We start from the raw sequence: 25,154 nt of genomic DNA on the forward strand, positions 1-25,154 counted from the left end.
GAGTCTAGCTTTGTTTTGACCTTTCTTTCTTCGTTGCTTGCGATTGTACTTGGGACCTTCACTCATGCAGCCCATGCTTCAGCCTTGCATAAATCTATAAATATATGGTTGGAGTCAGGTCCAGCATATGTGGGTACCAGTCCCAGTCTGGTTTAGCAATTTATTAGCTATTTGTCTTTAGACAAGTAACTATAGGGTTCTGAGCTGTAATCTCCACCAAACAGGTCCTTTAAGTATCTTTATTGGCCAAACACCAGGGTTAAAACACTGAACACAGTATGGTGGTTTCAACTGTCATGGAGTCCACATTCTATCAGGGGAATTTTACACACAACTCACAAATGATACAGACCACTGCAGGGTGATTTGACAGAGACAACGAAGGGCTTGTCTGAGCTGCGGTAGTCGGGGAGCAGCTCTTGATGGGATCTGAGATCTAGATGGCAGAGCGTCCTTCCCAGATGAAACCCAAGCCTCTGGGTACTCCTCAGCAAGGGTAGCTGGAGGAAGACCAGAAAGTGAGGAGGAAAATGGCTCAGAGTAGAGCATCTAAGCCTGTAGCACCTCCAGAGACAGGCTTTGGAGCTTGCCTGTGGTTCAGCCTGCCGTGGGAAGAGACCAGTGAGGGTTTTAAGCTGTGGGGATGGGTATATTTTGGAAGGCGAACAAGAACATCAGCAGCTCAGGCGATGTAGGAGGGCGGGAAGGTGATGATCGAGGACGGCCCCAGAGATTTTAAGGACTGTGTAGGTGGGGTGAGAAGCATTGTGGGTGAGGTGGATTTAGAGGGAAGAAGTGAAGATCTAGTTTTTTGGCCATGAGGAATTTGGGGTGCACATACATACACACCCCATCATGTCCTTGTCTACAGACAGGGTGATAGGTACTGGAAGGTAGAAGATGGAAAGAGGACCAACAAGGAAGGTATCCAGTGCCCACCCCACAGCTCACCCTCAGACAGACCTTGTTCTCATTTTCATTACCCAGGTGCCCGGAGAGGCCAGTCCTATCACCATGGTTGCCAAACTCAGCCAATTGACAAGTCTGCTCTCTTCCATTGAAGATAAGGTACTCACAGGTGTCCTGTAGCGGCTCCTGATTTCTCTGTAGTCCCCTATTTGCACTGAGTGTCCAAGTCCCAGGTTCTGCATTCCTATGACTCTCTGATATTCCTGCTGTCCACAGGTCAAGTCCTTGCTGCATGAGGGCTCAGAATCTACCAACAGGCGTTCCCTTATCCCTCCGGTCACCTTTGAGGTGAGTGACTCTGGAGCAGTATTTGGCCATTGGTTCTTGTGAAGAGAGTGCTTTTGACTTGGGCTGTGAGGAGCAAGAAACTCAATGGTAGAGAATAGTAGTCAGGGAAGCCACCTCGCTGGGGCAGTGGATAAACATTAAAATCGCTGCCTAGATGCATCAGTGAATTACCCTTCATGGGAGGCTGCAAAGAAAGAGCTCCCCATTGGTCCAAGATGGTATGAACCCCCTTAAAATAGAAAGAAGTGACATCGGGCTGGTGAGATGGCTCAGTGGGTAAGAGCACCCGACTGCTCTTCTGAAGGTCCAGAGTTCAAATCCCAGCAACCACATGGTGGCTCACAACCATCTGTAACGAGTTCTGGCGCCCTCTTCTGGAGTGTCTGAAGACAGCTACAGTGTACTTACATATAATAAATAAATAAATCTTAAAAAAAAAAGAAAGAAAGAAAGAAAGAAAGAAGTGACATCAAACTGAGGGCCACATGTTGCCTATAAAATAGTGTCTGATACAGGGACAGTGAGAGAAAACAATTCTTTTTGTTTTGGTTTTTTTGTTTGTTTGTTTTTTCGAGACAGGGTTTCTCTGTGTAGCCCTGGCTGTCCTGGAACTCACTTTGTAGACCAGGCTGGCCTTGAACTCAGAAATCCGCCTGTCTCTGCCTCCCGAGTGCTGGGATTAAAGGCGTGCGCCACCACCGCCCAGCTTTATAGTTTTTTGTTTCTTGGTTTTTGGGGGAGAAAAAAATTCTTATGATTTCCTTAAAAATGACTGGCTTAGGTGGAGACCTAGAATGATGGTTCTTTCTTTCTCTTTCTCTTTCTCTCTTTCTCTCTTTCTTTCAAAGGTTTATTTATTATTATATATAAGTACACTGTAGCTGACTTCAGATAAACCAGAAGAGGGCGCCAGATCTCATTACAGATGGTTGTGAGCCACCGTGTGGTTGCTGGGATTTGAACTCAGGACCTCTGGAAGAGCAGTCAGTGCTCTTACCCACTGAGCCATCTCGCCAGCCCAGGTGTATTTTTCTTAATGGACCCCCATGATTCTTGTACTTCCAGCCCAAGTTGGTCCTGCCTTTATGAGACATCCCACTGCCCACCCCAAAGCCCTCTTCATCCCTGAGAGGAGTCTCACAAAAAAGCAGATTTCCATTTCTTCTTACCACCTTGTTTTTTTTTTTTAATTTCACATTTATCTATCATCTATCTATCTGTCTGTCTGTCTATCTATCGTGTGTGTGCTGAGTGAGTGAGAGAGAGAGAGAGAGAGAGAGAGAGAATAGGAAGGAAAATGACAGCTTGCAAGAGTGGATCTCTCCTACCATGTGGGTCCCAAAAGATTGACTCCAGGTCACCAGGCTTGGTGGCAGATTCCTTTTTCCCACAAAACCATCTTGCCTGACTTCTCTATTGCTCCTGGCTTTAGGGGGGCTTTTTTGTTTGTTTTTATTTTTGTTTTCATGGGATAGGACCCCCAAATAGCCTCCTCTTGAGTCTACCTAAAACTTCCACCACACCCAGCTTAGATTTTTCATTTTCTAAACATGTCTGCGTAGGAATCTTATTTCTAATTATTACCAGTCGATGTTCAATTAGCGGTTGTAACAAGGCCCCAGAGTGTGAATCTATTGCTAAGATTCTTTCCAGAAGTAGATGACACATCAGATTAATAAGTGTTGTCAAATTCATCAGTGAATGAACCATTTCCCAACAGTTCATCTGTTTCCTCCACCAGATCTGTTGGTGGAGCAGCTGGGTTACACATGGGCGAGCTGGGCTCAGTCGAGGTGCCAGCCATTTTTCCAGCATGCTATGGAATATAGGGGTGTTATCAGGCCAGGGTGGGAAAGGCCTGGGAATAGCAAGCCAGATAGCCTCACCCGGGACATATACCCAGGGTTCCCCAGCCATGTAGATAAATCAGAGTTGGCATTACCAAAGCCAGCCACTGACTGCATATCTTACGCTCTGAAGGTGAAGTCAGAGTCCCTGGGCATTCCTCAGAAAATGCATCTCAAAGTGGACGTTGAGTCTGGGAAACTGATCGTTAAGAAGTCCAAGGATGGTTCTGAGGACAAGTTCTACAGCCACAAAAAAAGTAAGCCACCCACCCCAACCCTGCAACACACACCCCATGTTCTGGTTCCCGTGTGAGAGCTCTTATGAATGACCAGTGACTAGATGTCAACAGCGACTGTCTTAGTTACTTTTCTATTGCTATGACAAAACACCATGACCAAGACCACTTACAAAATAAAGTGTTTGATGTGGGACTCACAGCTCCAGGAGGTTAGAGTCCATGACCATCACAATGGGAGCATGGTACCAGACAGGTGAGTGTGGCGCTGGATCAGTAGCTGAGAAACTACGTCTTGGTTCACAAGCATAAAGCAAAGAGGGCAAACTAGAAATGCCGTCAGCTTCTGAAATCACAAAGCCCCGCCCCCAGTGCCACATCTCCCCCAACAAGGCCACACCTCCCAATCCTTCCTAAACAGTTCCAGCAGTTGAAAACCAAACATTCAAATATATGAGTCTATGGGAGCCATTCTCATTCAAACCACCTCAGTGACTGTCAGCAAAAGCCAGTCCCACCCCCTTTACAGGGTAGTCCCTGTCCATGGGTGCTCCCCAAGCCTCTCCCTGCCTATGGAAGTCTTTTCCTGACACAAGGGCACTCCTTACCACCCCTGAAAATGAGATTATAAATTTATTTGTCACAACTGCCCCATAGGAGTCCTGTGTATACACGGTGATTTCATGGATCTGTGTGACTGTCCTTCGCTTCCCTGCAAGCATGCAGTTACCTCACTGTGCTGGGACAGGCCCTGTACTTATGGTATTGCTGGCAGAGCTGCTGGGTTACCACCCATAGCAAATCACTAACCCTGTGGAGCTAAAGTATATGAAGCCTGCGTCTAAATGGTCCAAACTCACACCGCCGCTCTGTCACTTGGCAGCTGGGGGACCTTGACTCATCTCTCTCTGAGCCTCAGTTTCCAGTTCTCAGGGATGAGAGAGATTGAACGACACAAGGGACAGCCCAACACCCAGCTTCCATTCCACCAGCTCTCGTCATGGACGCTGCTGAGCCACTGCAGCTCTCCTGTCTGTTGTACTGTCCAGTATTTGTACACACAGCAGGAAAGTTCCCCATGACAGCTGGCGGAGAAGCTGCTGTGGGCAGAGCAGCATCCAGAGAAGCAAGCCACCCATATGGTCCCTGCCCACATGCAATTTGTATGCTGGTGCATTGAGGGTGAATAATTCTCAGCTAAATCTACCAATACAGTGGTTTCAGCTACTCAGAAGCTTTGAAGAAATCAGAACCTCATGATAGGTAAAGATCCTTTGGGAAGAGAGAATGGACAGAGGAGGCTGGCCCTTTTAAGCAATGAGCTTGTGAGCTGAGAACCCAGGTTTCAAAGCTACCGGTTGGACAGGTGCCTGAGGGGAAAGTCTCCCAGAGAGTGCCTAAGGTGGAGTGACAGGATCTTAAAGGACAGAAATAGGTGTGGGGGCAGTGTGGAATGGAACAGGAGGGCAATGGGAATGTTGAACGACCTAACCTCCTGAAGAGGACTTTGGAAAAACTCCCAAGCAAGAAGTTTTAGGCTAGACCTTGGTGCTGTTGAGTTATGGATGCAGGTGGTTCTGAGGGTAGCCCTGGGTGAATGCTCATCTCCATATGGGGTTTGACAAGCCCACCTTCAAATTTAGGTTCTACCTCCTGCCACCTGTGTAACCTACCCTCTCTGGGCCTCCAGTCTCCATCTGTAAAATGGGGATGAAGACAACAGATGTCAGGTGGAGATTGCATGCTTAGGAGAGCAACTTGCCCATCTCCTCACCCCTCTAAGCTGAGTGAGAAAATGCCCAGGCAGGGGCTAAAAGGGGACCTGTTGATTCTACACCTCAGCACTGGGGAAGAAAAGGGCTCTTTTTCCTCTTGCATTTTGAGTTCGTGGCAGAAGCCAGGACAGATTACCAAAAGAAAGGAGAATGGATTGATCACATGTAAGTCTCCTGACGTGGAAACCCTTACAGGGAAAGCAGGACCAGGAGGATGGCTAAGCAGAGTGCTGCAGCCAGATTTGGGAAAGGTAGGAAGCTAGAAAGTGATAGCAGAGAGGGGCTGGGGGCTAAGTTTAGGGCAATGGGAAGAGCTTGGCCAGGCCCGTAAGCTCAGACTCCTCTCAGTCTTGTTTGTCCTTGGCAATAGATGCCTTCCCTTTGGGAACAGAGAGCATACTTGTCACATGAGGGTTTTATCTCCAGCTTAGAGGAAGACCAGAAAATCCTTTCTCCCTCCTCATCCTTCTTGTCAGGGTGCTATATTTTGGGGTACTGGGTCCTCAGCTCCATCAGTAAAAATAGCACAGGAGGTATTAGAAGTCAAGAACTGAGTTCCCAGCTCAGTCACTGTGACTTGCTTTGGTGCCCATTCTGGTCCTCGGTTGCATGTTGCTACAAGGCTTAAAAGAATGAATATCAAAATGTGTGATGCCTGGCATGGAGAGAGTGTTTGGTGCAATTGACCACTGCCGGGAGGTGTGTCATTGGTACAATTATCCTACCCATGTTTCTGTGAGGACAGAATGGAATGGGGGTGGAAGGTAAAGAGAGGAAGCAGGAAAGACAGCCTCTGGACTCTGGAGTAGCAAGCTGTAGGGAAATTACAGAGCTGAGCTTACATCATCAGGACAGGGCTCTTTCTGCCTTACTGTGTCTAGTTGGGGAGTGATTGATGGTTTGAGCGGGAAGGCTATACCAGAAGCCGTTGGCTTAGAATAGTGCATGCTGCTTGTACAGGGCAAATAAGTCCAGAGATTCACTGCAGCAGGGCCACTGGTGACAGCTACTTAGAACAAACTGAACTCTCAAGAAGCTCTGAGAGCTAGGGTTTGGTGCTAGCTGGGTGCTCTGGCTACTGGGATGGCTGTGTGATGCACTGCCCGTGCTACATAGATTTACCCATTCCACCGCATGCCCATGCTTCAGAGCCTCCTGGGTGCCATGGTGTTTATGTACAGCTTTCTGTGGATGGATATTTTGGGTTTTTTTTTCCATTGGTTGTTTTGTTTTGTTTCAAGGCAGAGGCTCATGTTTCCTATGCTAGGGTTGAATTCGCTCTATAGCGAAGGCAAGTCTTGATACCCATTGATCCTGGGTAACTGCATTCCTTACATAATCTAGATCTCATTGGTTTTAGGAAAGCAGGAAATACAAATGAGCACATGTTAAATAAAATCATAGGTTGTACTGTACTCTCCCAGACAGCCTTGTACTGTACTCTCCCAGATGCTTTTAAAAGTAATAATGCTAGGCCACACATGGTGGTACAGCCTTTTAATCCTAGCACGCAGAAGGCAGAACAGGCTGGTCTCTGTGAGTTCAAGGCCAGTGTGATCTACATAGTGAGCCCCAGGCCAGCCAGTGCTGCATAATAAAGACCCTGTATTAAAAAAACAAGGAGGAAGGGGAGGTAGGAGAGGAGGGAGGGAGGGAAGAAGGAAAAAGAAAAATAGTACAAACTGAGTGTTATGGTACATGACTGGAATCATAACACCAATGAAGTTTGCACTTTTATTTTTATAAATTTACATTTGTGTGTGTATACATGTGCATATGTGTGTATGCACTTGCCTGTGTGTGCTCACCCATGTAATGATACATGCAAATGACCAGAAGAGGCTTTGGATCCTCTAGAGCTGGAATTACAGTTGTAAGCTGCTTGTCATGGGAACTGGCAACCAAACTGGTGTCCTCTACAAGAGATACATACTCTCCTAACCACTGAGCCTCCCAGCCTACACTCCAAGTGAGGGTACACAGTGTTTCTTCTTGTGTCACAGGAAAGGACCAATGCTGAGTGTGTGTGTGTGTGTGTGTGTGTGTGTGTGTGTATGTGGCTTCTTTATGAAACCTATCTTTAACTGGAAAAGTCTCATCTTGTGTCTTTATGCTTATGAGCTTGCACCCATGAAGGAAGAGTGGGACCAGGCAAAAATGAATGAGAAGACAAAATACACGATGGGATGAGTTACATAGATTAAAGTGAAATAAGGACATGAGCCTATGGAGAGACGGCCCGGCAGCTAAGGGCACTGGGCGTTCTTTCAGGAGACCCGGGTTTGGTTCCAGCACAGACATGACATGACAACTCCCAGCCATCTGTAACCCCAGTTCTAGGGGACCACATGCCCTCCTCTGACCTCCAAGGGCTCTGTGTGCATTTAGTTCACAGATATGTGCAGGCAAACATCTGTACACATAAAATAAAGATTTGAATCAAAGCCAGAAATCCCTTTAATCCCAGCTCTTGGGAGACAGAGGCAGGGGGATCTCTGTAAGTTTGAGGACGGGCTAGTCTATATAGGGAATTCAAAGACAGGAATATGTAGAGAGATGTATGTATGTAGTCTCAAACAAAACAAAATAGATTTTTTTTTAAGATTTATAATATAAGTACACTGTCGCTATCTTCAGACACAACAGAAGAGAGCATCAGATCTCATGACGGGTGGTTGTGAGCCACCATGTGGTTGCTGGGATTTGAACTCAGGACCTCTGGAAGAGCAGTCAGTGCTCTTAACCACTGAGCCACCTCTCCAGCCCCAAAACAGAATTTTAAATTTAAAATATTTTTGAGTTAATAGAGGGAAGCAAAAAAAAGAAGAGTTCTGTACAAGGGTTAAAGGCAGGGCATCAGGAATTCAAGCCAGCCGTGGCAACATACAACCGGGTTTCAAAAATCCAAAAAGAAATAAACAGATTTTCAAAGTAAAAATTTTAAAGGGCTGGAGATACATCTCTGTTATCCAGTGCTTATCAATCATATGTGGGCCCCTAGTACTGCCAAATAAAATAAAAACAACCAGAAAGTAAAAACTTGAGGGAAGCTCTTAGAAGGTGGTTTGGTTTGGGTTTTTGAGCCAGAGTCTAATGCTACCTCGGTTGCCTGAAACCCATTATGCAGTTCAGGCTAGGCTGAGGCTTGTCTTGATGGTGCGTTTCCTCACGCAGTCTCCTGACGGGCTCCACCAGACTCGGCAGGCTTTCCTACACTGATGTACCAGCCCAGGGAGTTTATACCAATAAGTGTTAGTAAAAGAAAAGAGGGGAAAGAGAAAAGCTCACCAAAGAATCCAGAAAAGCATCGCACTGCATGCATGTGTGCGTGTCGGGGTTGAGAGTGTCCCAAGTGCTCAGCACACAGAGAAGGCAGCTCCAACAGTGGGAGCCTCACAGCGCTGGCTTCTATGGAAAGGCCAAGGGTCTTCCTGATTGAGGTAGAATCCAGAATACATTAGGGATTCCCAGTTCCCATGGGTTCTCAGAGGACTCACGGGACGCAGAATGGGTCCCTGGTGCTTAGAGTCTGGAAGCTTTCCCACGAGAGTCATATGGAGGTACTCAATGCCCCCACCTCTGTCAGTCATGACAAGTCTACCAGGGACTTTGAGGAGGGTGCTCAAAGTGGTTATTTGTTTGTTTAGCTAATTAGTTTTGTAATCACAGGAATTAAACCCAAGGACCTATGCATGTCAGGCAAGTGGTAGCCAAGGAACTCACTCCCCCTCCTCCTGCCTCTACCTCCCAAGTGCTGGTTATGGCGTCTGCCAGTAGGCCTAGCTCCAGGGAAGGGCTTCTCAAAACAAAACAAAACAACAACAAACAAAACAAAACAAAAACACTCCAATAGCAAAAAATGACAAATGGGATTTTATAGAATTAAAAAACTCTGACCAGCAAGGGAAACAGTTAGCAGAGTGAAGAGACAGAGTGGGAAAAAGTCTTTGTCAGTCCCACACTGACAGGGGATCAATGTCAGTGATGGCGGCACACCCTGTTTATCAGAGCAACATTTGTGATAGCCAAGTTATGGAACTGACCTTGGTGCCCAACACTGAAGGAAGAAAATGTCCTGAACATCATGGGAGGAGTATTACTCAGCCATAAAGAACAACATGATACTGTTTACCAAAAATGGATGGAACTGGGGGCGGGGAGGAGTGAGAGGGTACAATTAGGGAAGAAAGGGACCAGGACAGAAACAAAGAGTAACTATGGAATGATCAAAGAGTGAATGAAGAGGTTACAATGAATAGATATGTTAATATATGCTCATTTAAAAGTCAAACATAGCCGGGGCGTGGTGGCGCACACCTTTAGTCCCAGCACTCGGGAGGCAGAGGCAGGCGGATTTCTGAGTTCGAGGCCAACCTGGTCTACAAAGTGAGTTCCAGGACAGCCAGGACTATACAGAGAAACCCTGTCTCGAAAAACCAAAAAAAAAAAAAAAAAAAAAAAAATCAAACATGTTTTAGAAAATCTTGGAAAGCTACTAGAGATGTTACCAGAATGAAGGTGTAAACAAAGAGAGAGGGAGACAGAATGAGAGAGAGAAGGGTCCAAGAAGAGGGACAAAGGAGTGGATGCCAGGGTGCTGAAGAAGGAAGGTTTCCAACAGGCCTCAGAGTCAGCTGACCTAGAGGCTGTGGGAAAGCACTTAGTGCTTAGTCATGTGGGGAATGAGAGGGGAGTCTGAAAGCACATAGCACGGGGTTAGGAGGGTAGCTTAGCATGCAGTGTGACCCTCCGCACCACCAAAAAAGAAAAGAACATGGTCATGGTATAGTTATAAACCCAGGAAAGACTAATAAAATATGCCTTTTCTCATACTGCCCATACTCACCCCATACTCCTCCCTCTAACTCCTCTCAGACCCACCCTCACCCCCTCCCTCCTCCCAACTTCCTGTCCTCTCACTGATCCATGTGATGGTTTGTATATGCTTGGGCCAGGGAGTGGCACTATTAGGAGGTGTGGCTTTGTTGGAGTCAGTACCATCACAGTGGGTGTGGCTTTAATACCCTACTCCTAGCTGCTTGGAAGTGAGTATTCTGCTAGCAGCCTTCAGATGAAGATGTAAAACTCGATCCTCCTGCACCATGCCTGCCTGGCTGCTGCCGTGTTCCTGCCTTAGGTGATAATATACGTAACCTCTGAACCTGAAAGCCAGCCCCAGTTAAATGTTGTCCTTATAAGAGTTGCCTTGGTCATGGTGTCTGTTCACAGCAGTAAAACCCTAACTAAGACAGAAATTGGTATGTGCTCCTGGGTATGAGACCATCCCCTGGGACCCGCACTACCTGGAGCTACATCCTTAAGAAACTTGACTTTTTCTCCCCAGCAGTCACCTGCCAATAGTTTCTCAGCTAGGGGAAGGGCTCATGGGCCCAACTCAGGAAAACGTTTTAAGTTGCATAGGAAAAAGAACAACCAGGACTGGTCTGTCAGGAGCCTTGTCGTGGTCACAGTGACATAAGCATTGAGTGTTTATGTAGCTAAAAGACAACAATAAACCAGGTGGTCATGCATGCCTTTTATATATGTTTTTATTTTTTAAGAAACATGAGATAAAGTTAAAAGAGTTCATTGAAAAACTTGAAATTAGGGCTGGAGAGATGGCACAGCGGTTAAGAAAGAGCACTGACTGCTCTTCCAGAGGTCCTGAGTTCAATTCCCAGCAACCACATGGTGGCTCACAACCATCCATAATGAGATCTGACACCCTCTTCCGGTGTGTCTGACAGCTACAGTGTATTCGTATACATAAAATAAATATATCTTTTTTTTAAAAACCTTGAAATTAGTTGCCTTCAGGGGGCAGGACATTGGAGGGAGCAGAGTGGAAAGATACTATTGCCAACAACAACAAATCTTAAAGAATAATTTGATTCATTTTTAATTTTATCCTTGTCATTTTTAATTATGTGTGTGTGTGCGCCTGGGTATGTGAGGTGCTCCAAGAGACCAGAGGAGCCGCCTGGAGCTGGAGTTCCAGGTGGTTGTGAGCTGCCTGACGTGGGTGCTAGGAATTGAACTCGAGTCCTCGGAAAGAGCAGTGCGTATTCCTAGTGCTCAGCCGCCTCTCTAGCCCTTCAGTTTTTGATCTAAAAAAAAAAATTGAAAGCTACAAATTTTCTGTGAATTTTTCACAAATTAAGCAAGGCAGAGAAAAGATGGGGAGGCGAAGTGGCCTGGAAGGAGAAGGAGAGAAGGATGGACAGTCTGTCTCATGGTGTGTGGAGCAAAGCTAACTCTAGCTGGTTCTGGGTACCACACTCTAAAATAAGCCCCCAGGGCTTAGCCCAGGTATGTGGCGGTCAGATTGGGGCTTGGGCGCCTCGAGAGCAATGGACGTTGGACATAGCGGATAAAGAAGCGCATGCATGAATCCATAACCTTCTGTTTTTCTGAAGTCCTGCAGCTCATTAAGTCCCAGAAGTTTCTAAACAAGTTGGTGATTTTGGTGGAGACAGAGAAGGAGAAAATCCTGAGGAAGGAATATGTTTTTGCTGACTCTAAGGTAAGTGACAATAGACATCTAATGTGGGGTGAAAAGGATCATGGGCCTTGAGGACTGTGCTGTGCTGCCAGGGGTGGCGATCATTCCCTCCATTCTACAGCAACCTTTTCATTCCTGGGAAGCTGAGCATAGCTAGGTGAGAACCAGGCTCTGGGCTAGCTGGGACTTGCAGAGTTCCAGCATCCCAGGATCACAAGTACTATCTTCCAGGAACAAGGAGACACTCCTTGTCTCAGGCCCAGTGCTGAGCTGGCCAGGAAGCCTTTATTAACAGTGTCTCTTGGTGAGATTTAGGAGCCCTTTGGGTAAGCTCTGGATTTAAGTCCTGACCAGTGCTTCCCTGTGACTTCTGTTTTTTTTTTTTTTTTTTTTTTTTGGTTTTTCGAGACAGGGTTTCTCTGTGTAGCCCTGGCTGTCCTGGAACTCACTTTATAGACCAGGCTGGCCTCGAACTCAGAAATCCGCTTGCCTCTGCCTCCCGAGTGCTGGGATTAAAGGCGTGCGCCACCACGCCCGGCTGTGACTTCTGTTTTTAAACTCTGCCCTGCTCTGCCAAAGTAAGATACCTCCACCATCCCTGGAGGAAGAGGTACTGTGGACCATGAGAAAACCCCTGGATGTGCTTCATCCGATCCAGATGTGTGGTCTCTGCATCTTGATTGCTCACCTCAGAAGTCCCCTCAAATGGGCTGATTACCACACAGAGGCCTTGCTGTTCACGCTCAGAGGCGCTAAAAGTGGATAGAAGAACAGATAGTGTGGGTCCACATGCTGCCCCACCTCTGGGGTGTGGGACATGCCACTTAGGGAGGCAAAACACAGGAGTTTGGCTGTGCTTATCCCATGCTACCGCCATTGGGTGCTGGGCTTCAGGGATGCACCAAGACACCGTTCGGGGGTAGGAAGATGCGATATAAGATAGGGGAGATTGAAGTTGGGGTTTCCTGACTTCCGGGCCTCCAGTTGCTTCTGGAGAACTGCACAGAGAAGTCGGTAATGAAGTGTCAGGGGTTCATGGGCGACACAGCGTGATGAGGGGGAACAGGGGGGCTGGGTGTGTGTGGCTGAGTTGCGAGGAATTGAAAGCAGAGTTCAGGGAGGGTCCCACAGGCTGAGGACTGGGACTAGCCGGGGGCCAGGGGAATGGGAACTCTGGGTTAGCTTATCGACAAAGGGGTGCAGATGGACTTTCTATGGGAGACTTAAGCTGCGGCTCTGTAGGTGAAGGCCTTCCCCATGCTCCCCATGGCAGTTCTCAATGAAAGAGACAGTCCTTGCTTCCAAAGTGTTATTGGTTGTTCGTCATGGAAAATGGCTGCCTACCAACTTCTCTGGGTGGACCAGAGATTAGATACCTTCTTCGAGAAGGAATGTTGGTGAAGGGACGCTTATCGGCTAAACTCTCAGTGCCTCTAGGTACCTACTTCATTAGTTTAGAGAAGTCTGTTTTGGGCTATGTGAACAACATGGGGAATATGGTATGTGTTCCAGGCCAGGAATCTGGCAGGGAGCAGGGAGGCACCTACCATCTTAAGTGTGAGTTTCTGGAGTCTTCTGTTCTACATTACCAAGTTTCCTGGCATGGTGAACTGTCCCACAAGATAGGGCACATAGCTTGGTATGTGTGGCTGACTCACAGGGTCAGACACAGGAGACAAGCTAAGGGAAGGCTCCCAGTACAGTCTCATAGAGGTAACCCCCACCAGGTTCCCAAGGCATCTACTTTCACTCATCGTGGGAGGGAATATGAAGGTACAGTGGCAGGCATGAGCTGACGGGAACAGTGGCAAGAGAGTACAGAAAGTAGAGAATGTTCACATGGTTAGGCAGCATTCTAGGCTTCAGGAGCATAGGTCCCAAACTGGCTATTTCTGTCCCATTGCTGCAAGCTCAGTAGGGTTGAGACACTGACCCTTGAGCCATCGCTGGTTAAAGGCAGGTTTCAATAAAGAAGCTCTTGTTGTGTCATGATGAGCTGGTATCTTTAGAGTGGGCCCCTGTGATATTTGCAATGATGAGGTTGAATCATATGAAATTGCTGACTTTGAAACCAGTGAGGGACACGAGGCATCCGGCCTTTCATATTGGCACTTTGTCATAGTTAGGGTTTTACTGCTGAGAACAGACACCATGACCAAGACAACTCTTGTAAGGACAACATTTAATTGGGGCTGGCTTACAGGTTCAGAGGTTCAGTCCATTATCATCAAGGCAGGAACATGGTAGTGTCTAAGCAGGCATGGTGCAGGAGGAGCTGAGACTTCTACACCTTCATCTGAAGGCCACTGGGAGAAGTTTTCAGGCTGCTAGAATGAAGGTCTTAAGGCTCACGCACTTCCTCCAATAAGGCCACACCTATCCCAACAAAGCCACACCTCCAAATAGTGCCATTTCCTGAGTCAAGCATTCATAGGACTGCTTGAAATTTTGTGTGTTCTCATTTAAAGCCAGCCACCCTATTGACGACAGCCCTCTAGACTAAGAGAGAGAGAAGTCTCATGCTCCGCTGTGAACATAGGAGAAATAAGTGTAAGAGATTAGGGAGGCCCTTTTCCTAGCATGCCCTTTGGCCTTTGCTTAGTTTTATTTAAAAAAAAAATTATTTTATTTGGAGGTGGGGCATGCCTGTGCCTCAGTGCATGTGTGGAGGTCAGAGGACAACCTGCAGGCGTTACTTCCCTCTCTACCATATGCGTCCTGAGGATTGAACTCCATTGCATAGTGTCTGTCTTCACTGTGCAGCCATTGTACTGGCCCCGTTTCTTTACAATTTCTCTCACCAAATAAGTAATTCAGTCTTACAGGAATAAAAAAAAAAGTTGCAAACAAAATAGTTAAAAGTTTAAAAGAAAAGCAGCACAGCCCTCACTGCTAACCGATTCTGACTTCCCCTTCAGTCGGTTTAAGGGATTATTGCCATCATCATCGTCGTCGTTGTTGTTTGTTTTTATGGTTTGCCTTGGTTTGGGCTTTCGTGAGACAGGATTTTTGCAATATTGTTCTGTCTAGCCTGGTGCTCACTATTTACCACAGATTGGCCTTGAACTCATGGCAGTCTTCTTACCTCAGCCTTCCAAGTGCTGGAATTACAGGCGAACATGGCCATGCCCCACACTTTTTTTTTTTAATTGCAATGGTGATACACATTCCATTTTGCCAAGTGGCTTTTTATAAAAATGATGTATTGTGGCCACCTCTCTGTGGATAAAGTAATTCTGCACCATAATGTTAAAACTCTGTAGAGTTTTATATATATATAGTTATTTGTGAGTCCCTTACCTGTGAACATTCTCCAGTGCTCTAATGTATCTTGGTGCAGTTCCTCATTTTTTGCTTCAAATCATAACCTTGCAGTGGAACAGCTGGGTCCAAGAAGCCATATACTCATAGCTTTGAATGCATCTCTCCGGGTGGCTGCCTCTCTCACTTACACACACACACACACACACACACACACACACACACACACACAAAGACCTCTCAGTATTTTTTAAGCTGACCACATCCTTTGTAGAGGCCAGTGTGCAGGGAGGTGGAGGTTCTGCTAAGTGTGTCTGTCCTTCCTCCCTCAGAAAAGAGAAGGCTTCTGTCAACTCCTGCAGCAGATGAAGAACAAGCATTCGGAGCAGCCAGAGCCTGACATGATCACCATCTTCATTGGCACTTGGAACATGGGTGGGTCCCTGTGCCCACTCTGTCCTGCCAGCTCTGCTTGGGTCTACCTTCCTGCCTCAGCTTCTGCAAGTGGCACAAGGGGGCACCTCTATCTCTCAATCCCATCTATACAACCTCTTTTCTAGAGAATTCTACCTTTGTCAGAGGGTGGTGAACAAGTAAAATAGGCTTTAGGATTAGTGCACCCCAAAAGTAGCCAAAGTAGCTTACTCTGCAGTCTACCAAGGGACCCCAGGCCTGGAATAAAGAAGTCTGGTCCTTGCTTATCTAGGAAGGAAGTGAGGGGAGGGATAGAGACATCAGTGGATGAGTAGATGGATGGATGGGTAAGTGGATCGATGGATAGATCCTAGTGGCCCTAAGTTTAAATGCCATATAAATAATATATAAGTTTTTAGCATATATGTGTAGTTAAAAGTAAATGAACAAAATATGTATGCTAAATATAATGGTAGCATATTCCATATGGTAAATATGTAAGTGAAATGATCATTTGGTGTAAGTACTCAGCTAAGGTACAAAATATATATTGGACTAAATATATATTATATATAACAATTACCACATATTATTATACTAAATATATATAATAGTACATTATACTAATTGTCAATTACACTAAATGTTTTGGGATATATATTGAGCTAGAATTAAATTTTAAAAATGTCCAGTTAAATCTGAATCTCAGACAACCATTGTATGGGGCATACTTATTCTAAAAATCACCCACCCACCAGAAATTCAAATTTAATGGATATCTTAGTCTATCATTAACTCCTCAGGCACTCACCCTCAGGTGTTCAGGCATGTGGCACAAGGACCTTTCTAGTTCTCTTGTCCGTCTGTGAAGAGTTCTTTTGGTTGAACATGGCGGGGGTTATTCCATTGCTGCCCTTCCAGCAGCAAACACATGGGGGCGCCCTTCCAGCAGAAGTCACATGGAGGCACTAGGCAGGAACCCTGCTGCGCATGGCAGGTCTCCTTATGAGTTTCGCTTAGAGCCTCAGGCGGCGGCGGCGGCGGGGGTGTGGGGGTGTGGGGGGTGGGCAGAGTTTGGCAGAGATCATTATGGCTTCTTGTCTCTCTGTTGGCCGAGGGACATAGATAGATCTCCTCGGGGTGTGGGGAGAATATCTACCCATACTTAGGGTAGCTCCAGAAGTAGATTACCCATCATTCCTTGAGGGAGCTGCTTCCACTCATTTTTCAAAACGGAAGCTGGGGCAAGTTGCCTCCCCCTCCTGTTTCTCTGTTGAGCACCTCGTCATCTCAGTTCTTAGCTGACTTATAACTTTCTTCCAGGAAGCCTTTGGTGTTTCCTGGCTGCACCGTAGAAGCCTCCATCCTGGACATGTCACTCACCACTGAAAATGTAAACTCCTGAGTGACAAACGGGGCCAGATTTCATGTCTCACTGCCACCCTAGAGCCTAGGACATGTCTGGCAACCTGTTCAGTTAGATCAGAGCTCCAGAGAGGATCTCCCAGGCTTTCCATCCTTTGAAATGTAATGTTATCTTTACAACAAGATCTCACCGAGCTCTGCCCATAGCTAACATGTAAGGTGGTGTCAGCATGGAGTCCTCCATCTAGGGCATTTGCCCCCCGTGATGTTTGTAACTATGTGATTCTCCTCTTCCCCTGTTTTGAATCCCCCTAATGCCCTTGACCTGACCTGCCTTTGACTCACTCGGTGTTGGGTTTTGCTGTTGAAGGTAATGCGCCCCCTCCCAAGAAGATCACGTCCTGGTTTCTCTCCAAGGGGCAGGGAAAGACACGGGACGACTCTGCTGACTACATCCCCCATGACATCTATGTGATTGGCACCCAGGAGGACCCCCTTGGAGAGAAGGAGTGGCTGGAGCTACTCAGGCACTCCCTGCAAGAAGTCACCAGCATGACCTTTAAAACAGTGAGCAGCTGGCCAGGCCCGGGGTGGGGAGACAACAGGCTCTTCCAAGCATTGCAGAAGTCAGACAGGATACTTCCAAAGATGTATAGGATTGCTCAGGGGTACCCCACTTTCAGAGCCACAGATGTGCACTGAGGTGACATCCTCATAAGTTGATAGGGTCCTGAGTCCGCCATCTTCCCTATTCCTGCTTAAAAGAATAATATTTACTTCCTAGATGCATTTTCAGTCCCAGTTCTCATCTCTGAGGTGCTTTGTCTCATTTCTAGGCATTGTTGGAAGTTCCCCCTGAAAGCTAGGAAATACAGACAGGGTGTCTTACTCCCAGGGTGGAACCGGGGTGCATCCCTTTGGGATGTTCAGGGTCCCAAAGGTGTACCTCAGTCCTGTGTTGCAACACCATCTCCCACCACCACCACCAGGTTGCCATCCACACCCTCTGGAACATTCGCATAGTGGTGCTTGCCAAGCCAGAGCATGAGAATCGGATCAGCCATATCTGCACTGACACCGTGAAGACAGGCATCGCCAACACCCTGGGTGAGCATAGAGGGAAATCCATTCCTGTGCATGCTCCTCCTCTTCCTCCTCTTAGCAATGTCCCAGGATAGACCGTGAGAGTCCTGTCCTGGGATCCCTTCGTCTCTAGCAAATCCAGATGGTTTTCCTTGCAAAAACTCATCCAGGGTCTATACCAGCTCTGGCAATCTGGCTAAAATGTGGGTTCTGTCTCAGTAAGTCTCAGTTGGTTTCCATTCTAACAAGCTTTCAGGTGACATAGTGCCAGCCAGTCCAGGGATCCCACTTGGAGAAGTGTGTGTACTTGTGTGTGCCTGTGTATGTCCGTATTTTGGGGTGTATGTATGTGTTTATGTGCTTTTGTGTCTGAGTATGTCTCTCTCTCTCTGTGTCTATGTGGGTGTACATGTACATGTGTGTATCTGTGGTGAACATTTTTGATCCCACAGGAGTGGATCCTGAGTAGATAGTCATTCATTCACTCAGTTGGGGGAGGAGGCACCTCCCAAATCCCAAGGCTCCAGGCTGCTCCACCCCTCCTTGTCTCTCTCTGCTCAGTGTCATGGCCCCCAACATCCCCATAGCCAGAAACAGATGATAGCATTCTCCTTCCTCTCTCCTATGTAGAAAATCACAAGGCTGCCACCACCTGCCAGTCACTGGCATGTCCCACCCCCGCTGACCTATCCACTCTCCTCTCTTTCCTCTGTCTGCTTCTCTTTCTCCTTGCTAACAGCTTTAGTGCCCTTTACCTCACCTCAGCCTCTGACCCCTCGGCAAGCCTGCCTGACTGACATTCTGCTGCTTCTCTTTCTACCTCCCTCAGGAAACAAGGGAGCTGTGGGAGTGTCCTTCATGTTCAATGGAACCTCCTTGGGGTTCGTCAACAGCCACTTGACTTCTGGAAGTGAAAAAAAGCTCAGGTAATGGGAGCCATTCCCTCCACGCACCCAGACAGCCTTAGCCTCGCACACCCTGATGCTTGCCCAGCCTCAGGACCTTCTGGACCTCTGCCGTCTGAGCAAAGACAACTGTAGTATAGTAGAGACCTCAGGTATATGTGACTCTTGTCTGGAGGACAGAAAACATGCTGATGTCATCAACCTAGTGGGCCCCTTTGAGCCTGGTTCATTTCTAAAGGAAAATACCACTCAGGAGCATCCTATAGCTCAAAGCTCATTTTGTTTGCACATGCCTCTGTCATGACCATAGCCAGCTAGTACATTTGCTGATCTGTTTCCTAATGGGTAGATTCCTGCATGGAATCTAGACTCTGTGTTTCCAGTTGGGTTTCCCAGGCACACTCAGGTGACCACTGGGACAGAGCTTGAGTCTAAGTCTCTGTTTCCCACCTGTTGCCTCTGACTTCCTACTGTCAGATCAAGGACAGTACCCATGCTAGATGTGCTAGATGGCCCTTGTTTTCTTGAATTAGGAGAAATCAAAACTATATGAACATCCTGCGGTTCCTGGCCCTGGGAGACAAGAAGCTAAGCCCATTTAACATCACCCACCGCTTCACCCACCTCTTCTGGCTTGGGGATCTCAACTACCGTGTGGAGCTGCCCACTTGGGTAAGGAGGCTCCACCTTGGGTCGAGCCATAGGGGACAGAGGCTCTCAGGAGTCAGCTGTGGACAGAAAATCAAAGAGACCTGTGAACACTCAGAACCAGGCTAAGGCAGCAGCTCTTCGCAGGATCTCAATACAGCTCCTGCCATGGAGCCTCTGCCTTTCTTCATAGTTCCCTTCTGCTTGTGCCTCCTTTGCCCCAGGACTTCTATGGCTGCCCCTTGTCACTGTCACTGTCTTTCCAGTCATCCAGCCAGCCAGCAGCAGCTGGGCTTGGTCAGGAAGCACAGGCATCTTAGGGGGCCAGCTCACTTATCTCAGCAAACCATGAGGTCACTGGTGGATCCAAGGCATTGCTTGCCTGCCTACAGGAAAGGGACCAACAGATGTGACCACAGGATGAGTCTAGAACCCACACAGTTGTTTTGCATGCTCATAAAAGTTGAAGCAGGAGACAGCGTGGGGTGGAACAGTGAGTGCCCTTCTGTCTAGAAATCAGAGTTAGCAGCCTGCTTCCCTCCCACGCAGGGACTTTAATGTATTCCCACACTCAAGTCCTGGGAGGGACAAAGGAAACAAAGCAAGAGCTGACCCTGTTTTATAGCCAAGCACACAGAGAGGCTAGGGAAGCGGCTGAGAGGAGATTGCACGTCACTCATAGCTGAGGTTGGACCTCAGTTGTCCCTTTATCCCAAGCATCTCTCCATATGACCCATGTCCCTCGGTCCCCTTTGGGCTTCCAGCCACCATCACAGCTCTGCAGCCAGCTCACCATGCCTTCCTCACTAGGGACCCCCATGTGACATCTTTCCTCCCTGGGAATGAGCAGGCAGGTAGGAGCATGAGAAGAGTTCCCATCCTAAGCCTCCTGAGGAAGGCCTGCCACAGCTCCACACTCACCAGGGCAGGAGCCCAGAGCCTGGCTCAAAGCCACAGAGAAGTAGACAGAAGAGAGAACTGCTGGAGCCCAAGGCCAGTGAATTCCCCAGTTCTGCAGTGTGGCACCAATTCTTGCAATTAGGCTGAGTGGTTGCCAAGAGGGTGATGCTCAGAAGCCTCAGAGCCAGGGATTCCCCACCACCACTAGTGGACTTACCACTAGATGTCTTTGTTCCCACAGAAAGAGCCAGAGAAAGTAATGGAGAAATACTACCTGTCTCATGAAGTATTGCTAACAATGGTGTTTAAAAGCTGGTGTATAAAAACAACAGATCTACATGCAAATTTGGGCTAGTCTGTAGCTAATTATGATGATGGTACAGCCCTTCTAGGCTTTCCTTATCCTTATAAAGTGATTGTGAGTCAGGAATCAGCATCCCAGACTGATGTGGTCATTGGGAAGTGTGGTGAAGAACACGATCTAACCTGGCATGTCCCCGTTCCAGGAGGCTGAGGCCATCATCCAGAAGATCAAGCAACAGCAGTATTCAGATCTTCTGGCCCATGACCAACTGCTCCTGGAGAGGAAGGACCAGAAGGTCTTCCTGCACTTTGGTGAGGGCACACTGTCTCTCCTTTGCATCTTTTCCTTCCATCTTCTCTCTACCTGAACATCCTGACCAAGGAAAGGGCTGTGTCTGCAGAGGAGGGAAGCTGGAGGTACTAGGGAAGCCAAACTGATGGCCATGCCTCTGTTTCAGAGGAGGAAGAGATCACCTTCGCCCCTACCTATCGATTTGAAAGACTGACCCGGGACAAGTATGCATACACGAAGCAGAAAGCAACAGGGGTGAGTCCTCCCAGAAGCCACTCTCCTGCCCTGTCACACCTCTTTTACCCAACTCACTATTCCATGGTGGTTCCTAGAAAGTGGGAAGTATCCTACCTCACCAGACAACAACAAAAACAAAAGTCAGAATGCACATACAGGGGCCCGGGATGTAACTCAGTCATAGAGTGTTTGCTTAGTGTGCACAAAGCCCTGGGTTCCATCTCAGCATCAAGTCCAGCATGGCACCATCTATCTTTGATCCCAATACTCAGGAACTAGAAGTAGGAAGCAAGAAGATCAGGGGTTCAAGGTCATCCTTGACTACAATGAGTTTGAGGCCAGTCTGAGCTGCACGAGACTTTGTCCTTCCACCCCCCAAAAGAAAACTTTCATATGCTGACTTATATCTTGGTACAAAGCTGCCACCAACTTGTACATTAAAAACAAAAACCAAAAAGCTGAATTAACAATGACCCTATTCTAAGATGCTGAGAGAATTTTAAAGCATTGTTTCGTTTTGTTTTGTTTTGTTTTGTTTTGTTTGAAACAGGGTCTCACTATGTAACCCTGGCTGTCCTGGAACTTACTATGTAGACCAGGCTGGCCTCAAACTCACAGAGATCCATTTGCCTCTGCCTTCTTAGTGCTGGCATTAAAGGCATGCACTACTATGCCTGGTTACTAGTAAGAATAATTTTATGTGTATTAGTGGTTTTGCCTACATGAGGATCTGGTGCCCACAGAAGCTGAAAGGGGGTGTCAGATCCTCAGAAACAGGAATCATGGATGGTTGTGAACTGCCATGGAGGTACTGGGAACCAAACCTGGAGCCGCCTGCAAGAGCAACCAGAGATTTTAAGTACTGAGCCCTCTCTAAAATCCTTTTAAAAGAAAAAAACAAAGATACACACACACACACACACACACACACACACACACACAATTCTGTTAGCTGAAACTAAACAGGTTCTCATGCATCTGAGTGTGGTGGTGCATACTTGTAATCCCAATACCTGGGAGACTTAAGATCATAGGTTCAAGGCCAGCCTGGACTACATGGCTAGACTCCAAAACACCACCAGCAAAACTGATTTCTTTGCTTCAGGACTTAGAATTTCAAAACATTGTAGTTCTCCATTGATAAAGCCACAGGCCAAAGTAAACTGGTTACAGAACGACTGTTAATATATTAATAAGGCCACTCATGTTGAAAGGAACAATGTTTGGGGAAAGATGCAATAAAATACTCTTGCGGAGGACCTGGGTTCAGTTCCCAGCATCAACATGACTGATCACAACCAACTGTAACCCCAACTCCAGAGGTCTAACACTCTCTTCTGACTTTTGTGGGCACTGCACACATGTGTTCCACATGCATATATGCAGGCAACTCACTCACACATTTTTTAAATAGTTTAGCGCTATCTGAGGGTAAATTCCCTAAAGAACCAATGACAGCTGAACTTGATGGCCGATGTCCTCATTATAGGGTGGTTTTGTTTTTAATAATAACAGCGAAAGCAGCACATGTGCTATAAAACTGTCATGTTACGTTGCAGATGAAGTACAACTTGCCGTCCTGGTGCGACCGAGTCCTCTGGAAGTCTTACCCGCTGGTGCATGTGGTCTGTCAGTCCTATGGTGAGTGGAACACAGTGGGGTGCAGGCTAGGTTTTGGGTTCTGAGGACAGTAGCAAGCCAAGGGGCTTCAGTCTGCTTCTCCTAAGATGAGCGAGTGTCCTGAAAGAGTTTGTGCATCTCTATCCCCCTTGGGCTGCAGTGTAATAAATCCCACTCAGAGAGACACTTTAACTAGAAAGGACTTTTGTTGTTTTCTTTTTCTTTTTAAAGATATATTTATTATTTATATTTACATAGTATTTATATATTATTTATACATACATATATACATATGTATATATTTGAGTACACTGTAGCTATCTTCAGACACACCCTACAGAAGAGGGCATCGGATCCCATGACAAATGGTTGTGAGCCACCATGTGGTTACTGGGAATTGAACTAAGGCCCTCTGGAAGAGCAGTCAGTGCTCTTAACCACTGAGCCATCTCTCCAGCCCTTGTTTTTGTTTTTTAAGGCAGGGTTTCTCTGTGTAGCCCTGGCTGTCCTGGAACTCTCTCTGTAGACCACACTGGCCTCAAATTCAGGCTTGCCTCTGCCTCCCTAGGTCTGGGATTAAAGGTGTGCACCACCACTGTCCAGTCTTATAACATTTAACTGCAGCTTTTCCCTTTTTTCTTGTAATTGAGAATTTCATAAGTTGTATGTACTCTGATCAAATCCATTCCCCCCACTTCCTGTCCTCCAGTTACTCTCCTACCCTTCCCAGCACTCCACCCCCCCCCAACTTCATATAGCTTTTCTCTCTCTCTCCTCTCTCTCTCTCTCTCTCTCTCTCTTTCTCTCTCTCTCTCTCTCTCTCTCTCTCTCTCTCTCTCTCTCTCCCCAACTCAGTTCACTTAGTGCTGTCTGTATGTGGGTACAGCAGCATCTACTGGAACATGGATAACCTTTTAGGAACCAAGTCCCTGAAGAAAACCCTGTCCTTTGCCTAGGCGCCATCAATAGCAGGAGCTCCTTAGCTAGGGGTGGGACTTCATGAGCCCCTCTCCCACCAGTGCTGAGATTTGGGCTAGCTTGATCTTGGGCAGCTCTTGTACTTGCAGTCGTAGCTGTTTTGGTTTGCTCTGCTCTTCAACAAATGTGTCACTGCATATATCTACTACCTCTGGCTCTTACAATCTTTCTACTGCTTCTTCTGTAATGATCCTTGAGCTTTGGGGGAAGAGGGTATGATATATATGGCCCATTTAGACCTGAGCAATCTATAATCTTCTTCTCTGTGTGTTGACTAGTGGGTCTCTGTGTTAATCTCCATTTACTGCAAAAATGAGCTTCTCTCTGATGAAGGCTAAGAGATGTACTAATCTATGAGTATAAAGACAATAACTTAAAGGACAATACACTACTATATTAACTTACCAAAACAATAGTAATAGGTTCTCCCCTAGAGCCTGTGGCACAGCTAGTGACGAGTTTGTGGCCCAGTTAATAGTATCCGACATGAGTTCTATCTCGTGAGGTGGGCTTTGGATCCAATCAGAAAGTAGCTGGTTACTCCCATATTTGGGCCTCCATTCCACCAACTTGTTAGGTCAGTTGTTACTGTTGCTGGCAGGGTTCACAGATGGATAAGGGTGTTGAATATAACTCCCTAATATCAATAGGACCTTCTGGTACTATTCTTTTTAAGAGAACCAGACTGAGTTTGAGCCATATAAAAGTGATATTTTACCAGGTATAAAACAAGCAACTACCAGGTATTCACATGGTTCAGCCTAATGCATATCATTAAGTATGCCCATGCAGATTTGGAGAGGCCTAAGAATATTTCATTGTGGGGCTGGAGATATGGCTCAGCAGTTAAGAGCACTTGCTGATCTCCCAGAGGACCTCAGGTTGGTTCCCAGGACACTCACTGAGTGGTCCACAACCTGGAACTTCAGCTCCAGAGGATCCAACTGCCTCTTCTAGCCATGAGGAGCATCTATACACATGCACATGCACACGCACATGCACACATACACACACACATACTTTAAAAGACAAAAGGAAATCTTAAAACACACACACACAAATGTCCAGGCCATGGCACTCAACCCTCATCCCACCACAAACCACAGATGGGCAAGTCATAAGCCAGAGAACTCTGATAGGCAGCTCATGACCCATGCTGTCCAGCTCAGCCCTCCTGCCTACCCATCCCTGAGAGTAGGGAAACCGGTTGGGGGGATTTGGCCACTGACTAGCATCCACCTTATGGTCCCCATCCTCTCTGGAGCCCATTTAACTCCGATCCCACCGATGAAGGTGGTTTCTGTCCCCTTCATCTGTATGTGTCTGCTGTTGCCCTGGGATACTTTATCACATGCATTACAACCCCCTCCCCCTGCTCTTGAGCTCTGTCTCCCAGAAGTGGCCTCACTAGATAAACTTCATATAGTACCTGTAGATGTGTGACACAGAAGCATCTCTTACACTCACAGCCTTGGCCAAGGCACTCTTCTGCCTTCAAAACCTGAAAGTGGGACAGGAGCTATGTATTGCT

At 47.0% G+C, this 25,154-nt stretch overlaps 1 protein-coding gene across 3 annotated transcripts in view; it reads left to right on the forward strand.

The window, feature by feature from the left end:
* The window catches only part of Inpp5d (inositol polyphosphate-5-phosphatase D), a 103,841-nt gene that overhangs the window by 62,198 nt on the left and 16,489 nt on the right, over window positions 1-25,154 (forward strand). For all 3 annotated transcript variants that reach the window (XM_021156170.3, XM_021156184.3, XM_021156176.2), the window contains exons 7-18: window positions 988-1,068; window positions 1,186-1,257; window positions 3,238-3,361; window positions 11,532-11,638; window positions 15,211-15,313; window positions 17,028-17,224; window positions 17,647-17,764; window positions 18,570-18,666; window positions 19,179-19,317; window positions 20,700-20,808; window positions 20,955-21,043; window positions 22,585-22,666. In XM_021156170.3, the coding sequence (XP_021011829.1) occupies window positions 988-1,068; window positions 1,186-1,257; window positions 3,238-3,361; window positions 11,532-11,638; window positions 15,211-15,313; window positions 17,028-17,224; window positions 17,647-17,764; window positions 18,570-18,666; window positions 19,179-19,317; window positions 20,700-20,808; window positions 20,955-21,043; window positions 22,585-22,666 (1,318 nt within the window). The remainder of the gene's footprint in view (window positions 1-987; window positions 1,069-1,185; window positions 1,258-3,237; window positions 3,362-11,531; window positions 11,639-15,210; window positions 15,314-17,027; window positions 17,225-17,646; window positions 17,765-18,569; window positions 18,667-19,178; window positions 19,318-20,699; window positions 20,809-20,954; window positions 21,044-22,584; window positions 22,667-25,154) is intronic.

Source organism: Mus caroli, unplaced genomic scaffold (assembly GCF_978045245.1).
Source record: "Mus caroli unplaced genomic scaffold, Mus_caroli_1 scaffold_1, whole genome shotgun sequence".
Classification (NCBI taxonomy): Eukaryota; Metazoa; Chordata; class Mammalia; order Rodentia; family Muridae; genus Mus; species Mus caroli.